The 13,541-nt window shown below is 42.1% G+C and overlaps 1 protein-coding gene across 1 annotated transcript in view; it reads right to left on the bottom strand.

Moving 5' to 3' along the window:
• The window catches only part of ADCY1 (adenylate cyclase 1 (brain)), a 169,320-nt gene that overhangs the window by 114,154 nt on the left and 41,625 nt on the right, over nt 1-13,541 (bottom strand). Inside the window, 2 exon segments of the mRNA XM_010001548.1 lie at nt 2,366-2,515; nt 9,638-9,647. Coding sequence (XP_009999850.1) covers nt 2,366-2,515; nt 9,638-9,647 — 160 coding nt within the window.

Genomic DNA, 13,541 nt, shown 5'->3' with positions numbered 1-13,541 from the left:
GTGTGAAGGCCACCAGTTCCAAGTGAGAGACTGAAATGGTAATATTCCTTATTTTCACTTATGCCAGATCCTAGAAAAAAAAAATAGATTTTTGAAGGAGGACTGTAAGGATGTAAGGATGTGGTTCAAATACAGAATAAATTCAATATAAAGCCTCCTTGTAACATAAAACAAAGTGCTAATGCGGTACAGGCTTACCTTATCAGCTAAACTTACTAGTTCCCACATTCTTCAAAGATTGCACTTTTGCAGAGGAACACGTATCATTTCTTACTCTGCAGTTTTGTAAAATCAGGATCGTATTCCTGTTGCACACTAGATAATTTTACAAGAACATGATTTTGTGCCCACACATGATGAAGATGAAATGTTTGATGCAGGGTGATTTGTTGATTCAGAGCGGTTATGAATAATTATGGAAACAGGGCCTGTGTTTTTAACGATAAATTTAATATCTTCTTCTGCAGTGCAATGAAAAAAACATTCAAGATTCTAAGAATAAAAGGTATGGGAAATGTGAGGAGAACCTCATTATGCATTAATAAGCATGCTGTCAGGCACCTAGAAATTACTTCTGCCTGAGGCTGTGCAAATAGTTTTTCAGTTTTGTTGCTGAATTGAAAGAAAAAAACCCCAGCAATCTGTTATCCATTACCAAAAATGAAAGGGCAACATAGTTTGCTTTATTCAAACATAATCTTGGTTGTGTTTTTTTTTTTCCTTTTTGCTTGAAATTAAACATAACAGACAAAACCAATGGGGGGGCTGTTACAGGTGCCATCCTTTTACCCAAACATCCAGGAGATAGTACACATATCCTAAATCTGTAATATCTAGATAAAATAGTTTTGAAGGGGGATTTGAACCCAGTAGGGAATTTGAATCCAAACTGCCTTAAGGAGCAGTTCAAAGTATGATACACTGAAACTCATGTTATCTTTTGCTGACGCTGTTTCATTTTCCATGAACAATTACTAATCTAATCTCTGATCCAGTGGTGTCTCCGTTAAGGATATTGCCCTAAAAAGCAGCAAGCACTTGGAATGCAGACACATACACACATGTAAACATTTGTATGTACATTTCAACACTACATAAGAGAATTTTGCTATCTTCAAATTATTTGGTGAACATGTACAGAATGCAGACCAAAACCGAGGTGCTAGACTGCAAAACTGAAGCTATCTACAGAGTCAGCTGTCTCAGCCCAGTGCTTCCTAACTCCCTGTAGCTTCCTTCATCTTCATATGTTAAGCCCTGTTAAAAATGTATACTTAATGCATTGTAGTACTGAACACAACTACTGTATCGAAGATTAATGCCACCGCTAAATCCATTTCTACAGTACCGATGGTTTCCCAGAATAAATGTGAATTCACTAATAGTTTAAGATAAGACAATCCCACATTCTGGAGACTTAGCTGCTCTCCATTTTTTTCCCACCATCATGTTCTAGTTGTTAGCAAGTGCAAAAGAAACATTTAGAAGGGAAGGAAAAATCTAAACAAGTTGCTTGAAAGATGGTCTTTCCTTTGTAAACATATTTGCATGTACTTACACAGTTTAAAAAACAGTGAATATACCTAAGCTGGTTTTGTAGGTGTGCATGAAGTTAAACATTTTTCTATCCTTCCTCAACTGAAAACAACAGGCACTCTTCACATCAGCCTGTGCTGCAGCAAGTGCATTTCACTAATGGGAAATTATATGCTTTATCTCCAGAGTCAATTCATGAATATGCATTAAAATATGCTTGCTGTTGAGGTGGGTAGGAAACATCAGCAAGACTTGTTACAAAGTTGGCAAGACTGGAGTAGGAAACAGCTTCCACACATCAGGAGACTAAACAGGCTACAAATCTTCAGCTTGAAAAAAGAGATGAGCAGAGTTATGAGAAAATCTACAGTGTAGTGAGTAGCATGGAAAAGGTTACTGCAGAATGATTACTCATAATTTGTCACAAAACAAGAGCTGGGTAGCACCCAATGAAGTAATCAGATGACAAATCTATGAGAAATAAAATGGAGTTCTGTTTTACAGACAGCATAATTAGAGTGAAATGCACCATCACAAAACTGTAGAAAGGACAAAACTACACATACTGAGAGACTAGAGACAGGGAAAATAGGAGTCTACAGGCCTGTAAACACTGTGATGCATTTGCACTTGAAACAAAGATGGCCTCAGAATTACAATGCTACCACTTCCTTGAAAGCACAGCACCACTTCAGGAGCTGCCATGCTGGGACTTAATAAAATATGATCCACACTCTACCATGCACTGAGCAGCGATGTCCTGGCTTGTAGTTCACATAACTACAGTAATCTCACAAGAAACAAAAAGAAATAAGTCTTAGAAACTGACCTGTTTTTCATTTTCATCCTCCAGCCTCAGCCTGTCCTCAATGCAGTTCCTGGCCTGAAGGAATGCTTTCCTCTGAGCCCTTTCTGTCAAAATCCTCACAAAGACCCCATACAAATTTACACTGACAAAAAGGATTGCATTGGCCACAAGCTGTAAGAAAGAAATAAAATATAAATTAATATTTTAAATACAGATTTTTAATTTTACATTTCTATTCAGAAAAATATTTTAAAAAGGCAAAAGACCCCCAACCAGCACTGTATTTAAAATTTCTGCCTCACTAGCCATTTCACTGATATCCCTTCACACAACCCAACTGTAGTGAAACAATTCTAGATAGCTACCAGAAGTCCAGACAAGCAATATTGCACAGAACACAGAACTTTGCATCTGTTGAAGTTGTCTACTCTTATGATGATCTCAGTGTATCTCTTTCAGCACAGGTTCTTTCATCAGCCCATTGGCAGATCTGTCCATTAAATAACGAGAGCAGTATCTTCAGCATTTGGTCAATTGTGAGATGCCTGGAAGACTGAAATTATTTTCTTACGCCTTCGTAAAGTAGAGATATTATTGACCCTTTTTTATAGTTGAGAAGCAAGATACTAACAAAATCTGTGACTAAATCAAAATGTCTTCCTGGGTACCCCAAGCTTTCATATTGTACTGTTTGCACACACTTCAGGTCAACAAAACCTGGTCCTTACGGGAGATTTTAACTACCCAGACATTTCCTGGAAGAACAACACTTCAGCTCACTGGATATCCATCAAGTTGCTGCAATGTGTAGAAGGAATGGGGCACAGCTGGACTTGCTACTCACTAACCAAGAAAACCTGCCCTGTAATATCTTGGTTAGTGACAGACTTGGCTGCAGTGACCACAATATTGTGGAGTTTGGGATACTGCTGAGCACGATGAAGGTTAATTCCAGGACAAAGGGTTTAGATTTTAGAAGAGCAAACTTCAGCTTGCTCAGGGCTCAGTTGGAAGGGATCCTGTGGGAAGCTTCCACGGATGGTTAAAGGAGCTACTGAGTGCTGGGAGTTTTTCAGGAACACTCTCCTAGATAAGCAAAACCAGTTCATCCCCTCTAAAGGCAAGGGAAGCAGGCTGAGCAAGAGACCCCCATTGCTTAAGTGCAAGCTTCTGGGTCTGCTCAGAACCAAAAGAAAAATGTACCCGAGGTGGAAAAGTGGAACATTACCAATTGGAAATTACAGGGGCATTGCGAGGGTATGTAGAGATGCACTTAGGAAAGCAAAAGCTCACCTAGAGCTGAAATTGACCTGAGATGTCAAAAACATCAATAAAAGGTTCTTCAGATACATTAACAACAAGCAGAAGCAGAGGAATAATACTGGCCCACTATTAAACAGGAGAGGTGAACTAGTCACCAATAACATTGATAAGGCAGAGGTCATCCTTCTTCACCTCTGTCTTTATCAGTGCTGTTGGGTCCCAGGCCAATAAAGCCAAAGTCCAGGTTGATGCAGACACCAACCCACTGTCAATGAAGGAAGAGTTGGTGTGTCAACTATTGCAGGAGCTTGACCCATCCACCCCAGGGTGTTGAGAGAGCTGGATGATGTCATTGCAAAGCCAATCTCCATGATCTTTGAGAAGTCATGGATATTGGGAGACATCCCTGAGGACTGGAGAATCCTCATCTATAACAAGGGTCCAAAAGAGGACCCAAATAATTACACACCCATTTGCACTGATGAAAAATTACCATTTCAGTCCCTGGGAAAGTCATGGAGCAAGTCCTCCTGGGCACAGTCACAAGTCAACTGAAGCACGTGATTGGGAAAAGCCAACATGGATTTACCAGGGGCAAGTCATGCATGACAAACCTGATCGCTTTCTACAACAAAGTAACCCACTCAGTTGACACAGGGCAAGCGGTGGACATCGTCTACCTGGACTTCTCCAAGGTTTCTGATATGGTCTCCCACAGCCTCCTCCTGGAGAAACTTACTTGTTTTGGCCTTGACTAGTAGTGCATGCAGTAGGTGGGAAACTGGCTGTCAGACCATACCCAGAAGGCAATAGTAAATAATTCCTCCTCAAACTGGCAACCAGTCATAAGTGGGGTCCCCCAGGGCTTGATATTGGGCCAAATAATGTTCAACATCTTCATAAGTGACCTGGATGTTGGGATCAAGAGCACCCTGATGAAGTTTGCTGATGACACCAAGATGAGTAGAGAGGTTGACACTCCAGAAGGGAGAGCCACCCTCCAGGCTGACCTGAACAGACTGGAGGAGTGGGCTAGCAGAAAACTTACAAAGTTCAACAGGGAGAAGTGTATGGTCTTGCACCTGGGAACACATAATCCAGGAGTGCAGTTCAGACTGGAATCCACGTGGCTGGAAAGCAGCCCTACTGAAAGACTCCTTGGGGTCTTGGTGGATAACAGGCCGTGGGACAACAGGACAGACACATTTGTTAAGTTCAGCAAAATTAATGCAGTCCTGTCGGTCTGCCTACCCCCTCCCACTACAGAGTGACTGTCTTGCAAAAGACATCAGGCTAAATTACTGTGATTCTTACATCAGATAAGGAGTAGGGGCAGAAGAAATAGACCATTGTCTTAGCCAAGGTATCGGCCAAAATAAAACTCTGGTGCCTGGCTTGTGCATCTTGACTGCAAACTTGATGGCTGGCAAATAGCACAACTTCTGGAACAGGATGAAGATTCTGTGGCCTGGGGTGGTAGCAATAAGCTAGAACAATGGAAACGATGACACCTGAGAAATGTGCATCAGGAGTGACACTGGTCCTTTTCCCCTCTCCTAATTAATAAAGAATAAGAGCCTGCAAAGGTACCAATCAGAAAATTATTTATGATGTCTCGTCAAATAGTATAAATTAGTCCTAGAATCCTGTTTCTTTGGAGGAAGAGCTCAACAGCTATCTAGATGGGTCAATGGGCCTGAATCCTCTCTTCTCCCCCAAAAGGGGACATCTTTCAGTAAGACTTGCACCTTTGACTCTGTTAGATGTTTTTGTCTTTCCTATCTTCACCTCAAATCTATGCAGCTAGTGAATTTACCAATGGCTATCCAGAACTTGTTATAACTGTCGCATCCATAACTCATGTTAACTTTGCTCTAAAACTGCCTCAGTGAAAGTCCTTGTTAAGGGCTCTGAGGTGGTCAAATAGCTTCAGGTAAAGTCCTTTTGTTGGGACTCTGAAGTGGCAACTTTGTGAAGCTTTCTCACTGAAAGTCCTCTTTGGGACTCTGAGACAGGCAAATGTTGCCCTTTTTACACGACACAGGCTCAACATGAGTGACCAGTGTGCTACAGTGGCAAAGAAAGTCAACAGGATGCTGGGCTGCATCAACAAGAGCATAACCAGCACAGATAAAGAAGCAATTATCCCACTCTACTCAGTGTTTGTCAGACCACATCTGGAGTATTGCATTTACTTTTGGTCCTCGCTATACAAAAAGGATGGCAGTATACATAGAATCATAGAATCACAGAATGGTTTGGGTTGGAAGAGACCTAAAGATCATACAGTTCCAACATCCCTGCATGGGCAGGGACACCTTCCACTAGACCAGGTTGCTCAAAGACCCACCAAACCTGGTCTCGAACACTGCCAAGGGATGGGCATCCACAGGTTCTCTGGGCAATCTGGTTCAGTGTCTCACCACCCTCACACTAAAGCACTTCCTCCTAATATCTAATCTAAAAATACATCTTTCCACTTCTGCTCAGGCTGAATGTCCCAGCTCTTGATCTAAATAGCATTGTTTCACTGGGGATACTTCTGCTGAATGCTTACAGCGCACTGGGGATGCGTATAGTGAGATGTTGTTCCACTCGATACCAATCCCCCACAGGCAGTGCTCCTGCCACCACTGTTACTGCTCCCAGTGTTGCTGCAACCACCCATGATGCTGCTACCACCACTGCTGCTGTTGCCACCACTGGTGCTGCTACAAAAACAGCTGCTTCTGCAAAGATTAAATCTACTCCTATTCGATTTAAATGAGTGCCCCTGTGACCAGGGGCAAAGCTAAGGTGAAAGGTTCTTATTCCCCCTCCAGTCCGAGATGTCCAGGGTTTCTTCAAGCAATATCAGAAGATGTAATTGAGGAAGCAGACGATTCTAAATCAGATGATGGAACAAGCCCTTTTAAAACAAATGATGGAGCAGGCCCTTCTAAAGCAGATGATGGAACAGGCCCTTCTCAAGTAAATCAACCGGCAGACCCTTCTCAAGCAGATGGCGGAGGAGGCCCTTCCCAGGCAGATAAGGATGACGACCTCCTACAACCCTTCTCCCTAAAGGAATTGTGCCTCATGAGAAAGGACTTTGCCCACAATGAAAATGAGTGGCTTCTTTCCTGGCTGCTCTGATATTTTGATGGTGGAGCCAACACGTACGCCTGGGATGAAAGAGAAGCCAGACAGTTGGGATCCCTGCCCAGAGATGCTGGTATTGATAGAGCAATTGGTGATAAGAAGAAAATATCACCCTGTGGAGCTGACTTCTTTCAGCCGTAGGGAACAGGTACCCCCATAAGGGTGATAATGACCCACGCCAATGCAGAGAACTCACTCTTGAAAGAGCCATTACGTATTTGAGAGAATTAGCTGTGTGAGAGGTGATCTATGATGACCAAGGGTTTATAAATCCTGATGTCTTGTGCCACACGTCCATGTTCTGGAGGTTTGTGCAGGCTGTACCAGCAACGCATGCACATATATTCTCCTACATGAGATGTTTTGATGAATTCAATACACCAACTGTGCCTGAATTGGCTTTCAAAGCACAACAGTATGGAGATATGTTTTCTGATTATCCTCCTTCAGCCAGGAGGAGGAGAGGGACAACTGAATTTGTTGGACTTTGGGAATTCCGTGGCCTGGCACATTAGAAACACAAAGATATAAAGCCTTGGTTGACACTGCTGCACAGTGCACCTTAATGCCAGCAGATCGTAAGGGAACAGAGTCTGTTACTCTTTCTGGAGTGACAGGAGGGTCTCAAGAACTGACCATTGTTGAAGCTGATGTAATACGTGGGAGAAATGCCCTATTGTGACTGGCCCAGATGCTCCTTGCATCCTTGGAATAGACTATCTCAAAAGAGAATATTTCCAGGACCCAAAAGGGTAGCAGTGGGCCTTTAAGTCGAGCTAATGAGGAATATCAACACAACCAAAGAGCAGAAGAGACTTTCTCAAGTGTTTTAAATACTTAGATTGGGAACACAAAACTGAGCTGTTTTTAGCTCGATGGGCCCATGACGCCTCATGTCATCAGGGTAGAGATGCAACATACAGATGGGCTCATGACAATGGGGTGGACATAACCATAGACACTATTGTGCATGTGATTCATGACCGTGAAACGTACACTGGAATTAAGCAAGCTAAAAGGTTAAAACCTCTGTGGTATATGGGGAGGTGGCACGGGTATGGGGAGGCCTGACAAATTGATTACATCACACTTCTTCAAACATGCCAGGTTAAGTGCTATGTACTTACAATGGTGGAAACAAGTACAGGATAATTGGAAACATGTCCTGTGCCTCATGCTACAGCCCCGAACACCATCCTGGACCTTGAGAAGCATGTCTTGTGGCACGGTACCCCAAAGAGAACTGACTCGGACAATAGGACTCATTTCAAGAACAACCTTTTAACTGCCTAGGCCAAAGAAAATGGTATTGAGTGGATATACCCAATCCCATACCATGATTCAGCCTCTGCTGAAAGCTACCCTGAAGGGAATGGGAAGTAGAACCTTTAAAAATTGGGGAAAGCATTTGGCAAAGGCCACTTGGCTAGTTAACACTAGAGGATCCATCAGTAGAGCTGGTCCTGCTCAGCCAGACATTTTGCAAACAGTGGATGGGGATAAAGTCCTTGTGGTATGTGAAAGAAACCTGTGGGGAAAAAGTGTTTGGGTTTATCTTGCTTCTAGCAAAAGCAAACCTGTCTGGGGAATTGTTTTTGCTCAGGGATCGGGACATACTTGGTGTGTAATGATGGAAGATGGTGAAGTTCAGTATGTACCTCAAGGAAATCTAACACTGGGAGAGAATTCTAAATTTGACAATTGATAGACTTTGTATGAAATATTATGAGAATGGAATAGGGGTAGAATGTCCTGGTTTGAGCCAGGGTGAAGTGAATTTTCTCTTTGCTGATGTATTTTTCTTTCAGTGAACTTGTTTTTACCAGTGCCAGTGGACTGATAACAACAGAGGACACTTCTGAAGTTCATGTCTGCAGCTTCTCCCCCCTGCCATGGGGGAGCAGACTAGACTGAAGTGATCAGCAAATCAGAATATTCCCTTTTCATAGTATTTTCTCTATCTGGCTTTCAGTATAGGTTAAGACATGATGGGAGTCAAGTCTTTTGCTTCCTTTTTCTCTCTCTTTTTTATGCTTAGTGTTGCTTCTATCGCCCTCTCTTTGGCTATATTTTTTTTCCCATTTTTCTTCATAGCTGACATCTGAGGACCCTGGCCATGCACCCAGACACTCTCTCCCTTCAGCTGGGAGACTGTGAGAGTTGCTGGGGAGGAGGAAAAGGATCGGGTGCCATTGGCAAACTTGCTGAGGGTGCACTCAGTTCCACTGTCTACGCTGCCAACAAAGATTGTTTTAATCTTCACAGTTTCTAAAACCTCCTTCTATATCTAAGTTAAGAAAGTGGCCACACTATTCTGAAAGTTAAGTGTCTTTCTTACAGAAGCTGTATTATTTGCTGGTCGGAATCACTAATATAGTTTCTTGGTGGACAGCTGAGGTGTGGTAAGCAAAATGTATCATAATGGTGGCAGAAAACGATGGAAAAGAAATGTCAGTTGATTGTAACCATAAGAGGAAAAAAAAAAAAACAAGGAAGATTTGCTCACCTATCTCAGGAAAAAATGGCTTGCAGATAGTAATGGAACAATCAGCACTACCAAGAGTCATGGTGCTGCCTGCCTGAAGGTAGAAAGCACAGACCGACATAGTGCCAGAGCAGTTATGGTTTCTGTAAATGGGTTCTACATAGCATTAGTATCTTCTTTCCCATGCCATTTTAAACACTGCAGTTGAATATAGTCAGGGGAACAAGTCTGTGCTGTTTCTGAGAATCACAGATAAGCACCAGTGAATCCCTTATCAGAGTATTACATGAGCTTCAAACACTGGGGTGTTTTCCTGGAATTTTAATCAGTGATTTTTAATAACTGATAAAGATGTTAAACAGCGCTGGACCCAATATCAATCTCTGATGAACACCACTCGTCACTAATCTCCACCTGGACACTGAGCAGTTGATTGCAACTGTTTGAGTATGACCATCTAGCCAATTCCTTATTCACCAAGAGGTTCATCCATCAAGTCCATGTCTCTCCAATTTAGAGACAAGGATGTAATGTTGGACAGTGTCAAATGCTTTCACAAGTTCAGGTAGATGACATCAGCTGCTCTTCACTTATGCACCAACTCTGTAACCCCACTGTAGAAGGCCACCAAATTTGTCAGGTAGGATTTGTTCCTAGTGAAGCCATGTTGGCTGTCACAAATGCCTCTGCATAGTTTTCAGGAGAATCTCCTCCACGATCTTGCTGGGCTACAGATGTCTCGTGTCTTGCCAGATAGGGCCCACATCTTCCCTAGTCTTCCTTTTATGACTGGCATACCTATAGAAGTTTGTCTTGTTGCCCTTTATATCCCTGGCCAGATTTAATTCTATCAGACCTTTAGCTTTCCTAACCTTATTCCTGGTTGCTTAGACAATTTCGCTGTATTCCTTCCAGGTTTGTCCTTGCTTCCACCCTCTGTAGGCTTCCTTTTTATTTCCTGAGTTTGTGCAGGAGCTCCTTGCTCATCCATGAAGGCCTCCGGGCATTTTTGCCTGACTTCCTCTTTGTTGGGATGCATTGGTCCTGAGCTTGGAGGCAGTGATCCTTGAATATTAACCAGCTTGGGCTTTTCTTCCCTTCAGGACTCTATCCCATGGTACTCTGCCAGTCAGGTCCCTGCCAGGGTGAGCTTGCTGTGCACCCTTGTTGCTACCAAGGGATCTTGAACTCAACCATTTCATGGTTACTGCAGTCAAGGCTGCCCTTGAGCTCCACATTCCCCTCCTTGCTGGGGAGAACTGAAAGATTCATTCTAGGTGGATTCTCCAGACCTTCATGGATTCACAAGTCCTCTAATTTTTACTTTCATACCTTGTTGTTATTAGTTAACAAGACAACAACTTCCCTGCAAACTTTCTCACCAATGCAAAACCAAAAGATAGCCTGTGACAATGCTAGGAGCTGTGCCTAGCATTAGTGTTTTCTTTCTCCTCAGATAACCAAGAAGAAACAGTTATGTCACAAGAACTAACATCAGTAAAGAATGCTCTTACAGCTTGCTCCTAAGAACTGCAAAATGCAGGTTTAGGTGTGATTAGTCAGAAGAATTTCAACCTAAGAATTTAATATACCAGTTATTTACATGTCACTTCTCAGAGATGGTAATACAGATGGTAAAACTTTGAACATGAAAAGCAGTACATGAGCTTATCTTCTCATGATATAGCCTAAGTATAAACAGTCTGAAATTCTTATCCTGCTTTATTTTGCTTCATCACAGAGAACTGTTTAAGTTATATAAATTTTCAGCACAAGTTAAAGCCTACTAAACTGAAATTAGTGTAGAAATTCCCATCAAATCCTATTTTTAAAGACATGACTGCAGCCACACTCACCTTATCCCTGCATTTTATCATGCTGAAGTGTAATGACAACAGTGTATTTTAAAGCTAATTCTTAGAACTGCAATGGCATAAAAATACAAAGGCTTTGTATAGGCTGTATTCAAAGGCAGTAAAGAAAAACCACAGAATAAACAGGCACTTACAGACAGGGCAACTGTACAACTCTGTCCATAAACAAAAAGCTGTTAATAACACTGAAAAAGTCAATTCAATTCCTGGTCATCTGTGGGCATCAGCTAGGGGCCCCGGGAAGCCTTGATCTCGACAAACTACAGCTGTGCCCTTGGCAGTTAGAGAAAAACATGTTTGTGGGAAAAAAAGTTATAAGAAAGATACGGATGTGTGTTGAGATTCTTGTAAGAAAATGTTAGAAACTTGTAACCTATCACAAAGATAGAGCACGTGAACAGAAGCTGTTAAGCAATGGGAAGGAAGCGTAAGGCTCATGGACAGGAGAAAAAGGTATAAGAATGCGATGTAACCTAATAATAGAGGCTGATACTTGTGACCATCATGGTGTCCCAGGCCCTTGCTCTGCTGCAGTCATGCACTGGAAGCAGTAAAAGACCATATATTGTAACAATCTGTCGGGTATTCCACGACTATCATTCAAGCAATGGTGATCACCTACACTGGGGGCAACCAGTAGATGGGTGCCTGCAATCATGCAGCCACTTTCAGACTCAGCAGAATAAGTCATTTTCTGCCATGCTTTGAACAGTTTAAGATAAAACAGAGACTTCACTTCCAGCTCTGGTCTGCAGGGAATCAGGAGAAGTGATGAAGCAAGTAAAAGATTAATAGATTTCAAAATGTGAGAAAATAAAAGTAGGGGAGATATTGTTTCCTGAGGTAAGAGCTCCTTCCCTTCACAACCCATTTTCTGCTTAATTACTGCTTTTTCATTAACTGCAAACTATGTAAATATTTCTCAATAGTTTTCTCAAATGCATGCCATTTCCTGGTCCTTTTCCTTTTCATATGTAAATATGTACTTTTATATATACACACATACATGTATAGCACAAATTACGTGCTGTAACTCCAGGAAAGTCTGAGAGACTTGCTGTTAAAACTAAACCACTTGAGAGAGGTACTGAAACAACCAGAACTGCTGAAATATTGAGGAAATGAATTTTGAATAATTCCTACATTATTCATTATACTACTGCTTAGTAGCAAAGAGAGTGCTTTTCAGGTTTCACCATCACCTTCTATTTAAAGAACTACCAAAGAAACAATTTAATGCAACATAAAGTGACTCAAAGACATTTTTATGCTTTAACCTCTTTCAAACCATGTTATTCTCTCATTCCATAATGAGATTACAGGTCAGTTAGAATAAGAAAGGAGCACCAGGGTCATGAAAGCCTTTTTTAAAATTACTTTTTCAAATTCATTGTTGTCACTGAATCTTGTATTGAGCATTCTGCGTATCTGCTGCACTTCAATATCATAGAATCATAGAATCATAGAATCTTAGGGGCTGGAAGGGACCTCGAGAGATCATCTAGTCCAACTCCCCTGCCAGAGCAGGGTCACCTAGAGTACATCACACAGGAACTCATCCAGGTGGGTTTTGAATGTCTCCAGTGAGGGAGACTCCACAACCTCCCTGGGCAGTCTGTTCCAGTGCTCTGTCACTCTCACAGTAAAAAAATTTTTTCGGATGGATACTCACCTTGAACTTCCTATGCTCCAATTTACACCCATTACCCCTTGTCCTATCACTGGTCATCACTGAGAAAAGCCTAACTCCGTCCCCCTGACACTCACCCCTTACATATTTGTAAACATTGATGAGGTCACCCCTCAGTCTCCTTTTCTCCAAGCTAAAGAGACCCAGCTCCCTCAGCCTTTCCTCATAAGGGAGATGTTCCACTCCCTTAATCATCTTAGTAGCTCTGCGCTGGACTCTTTCAAGCAGTTCCCTGTCCTTCTTGAACTGAGGGGCCCAGAACTGGACACAATACTCCAGATGTGGCCTCACCAATGCAGAATAGAGGGGGAGGAGAACCTCTCTTGACCTACTAACCACACCCTTTCTAATGCACCCCAGGATGCCATTGGCCTTCTTGGCCACAAGGGCACATTGCTGTATCAACATCCTGAGCTGTAAGCTTATCCAGTGCTTAGTAGGGTGCACCTTCTATCACTGCAGGAACTCTGGCATGGTTCCTTGTGCTGGTTCTAGCGGGTGTTATCAACACAAAACTTCAAACACACAGAGAGATAGTTCCTGTAAGGTGCCGAGCTAGTTTTGGTAGGGAACTCTAATTGTACAATACAGCAATCAGAAAAGAATCATGAACAATTTACCAAAATGAGTCAGTGCTTCCACCATTAAAAATCTTAAACACCAAGGCAAGACTGTGCTGTTCATTACAATTGTTGGTAGCATGAACAAGAGCTTTTACAAGTTTAAACAAAAATCATCTCTTTT

This window comes from Chaetura pelagica, unplaced genomic scaffold, assembly GCF_000747805.2.
Source record: "Chaetura pelagica isolate M959 unplaced genomic scaffold, ChaPel_1.0 scaffold7, whole genome shotgun sequence".
NCBI classification, from domain to species: Eukaryota; Metazoa; Chordata; class Aves; order Apodiformes; family Apodidae; genus Chaetura; species Chaetura pelagica.
The sequence above is the reverse complement of the archived record's forward strand: the minus strand, read 5'-3'. Positions and strand labels throughout refer to the sequence as shown.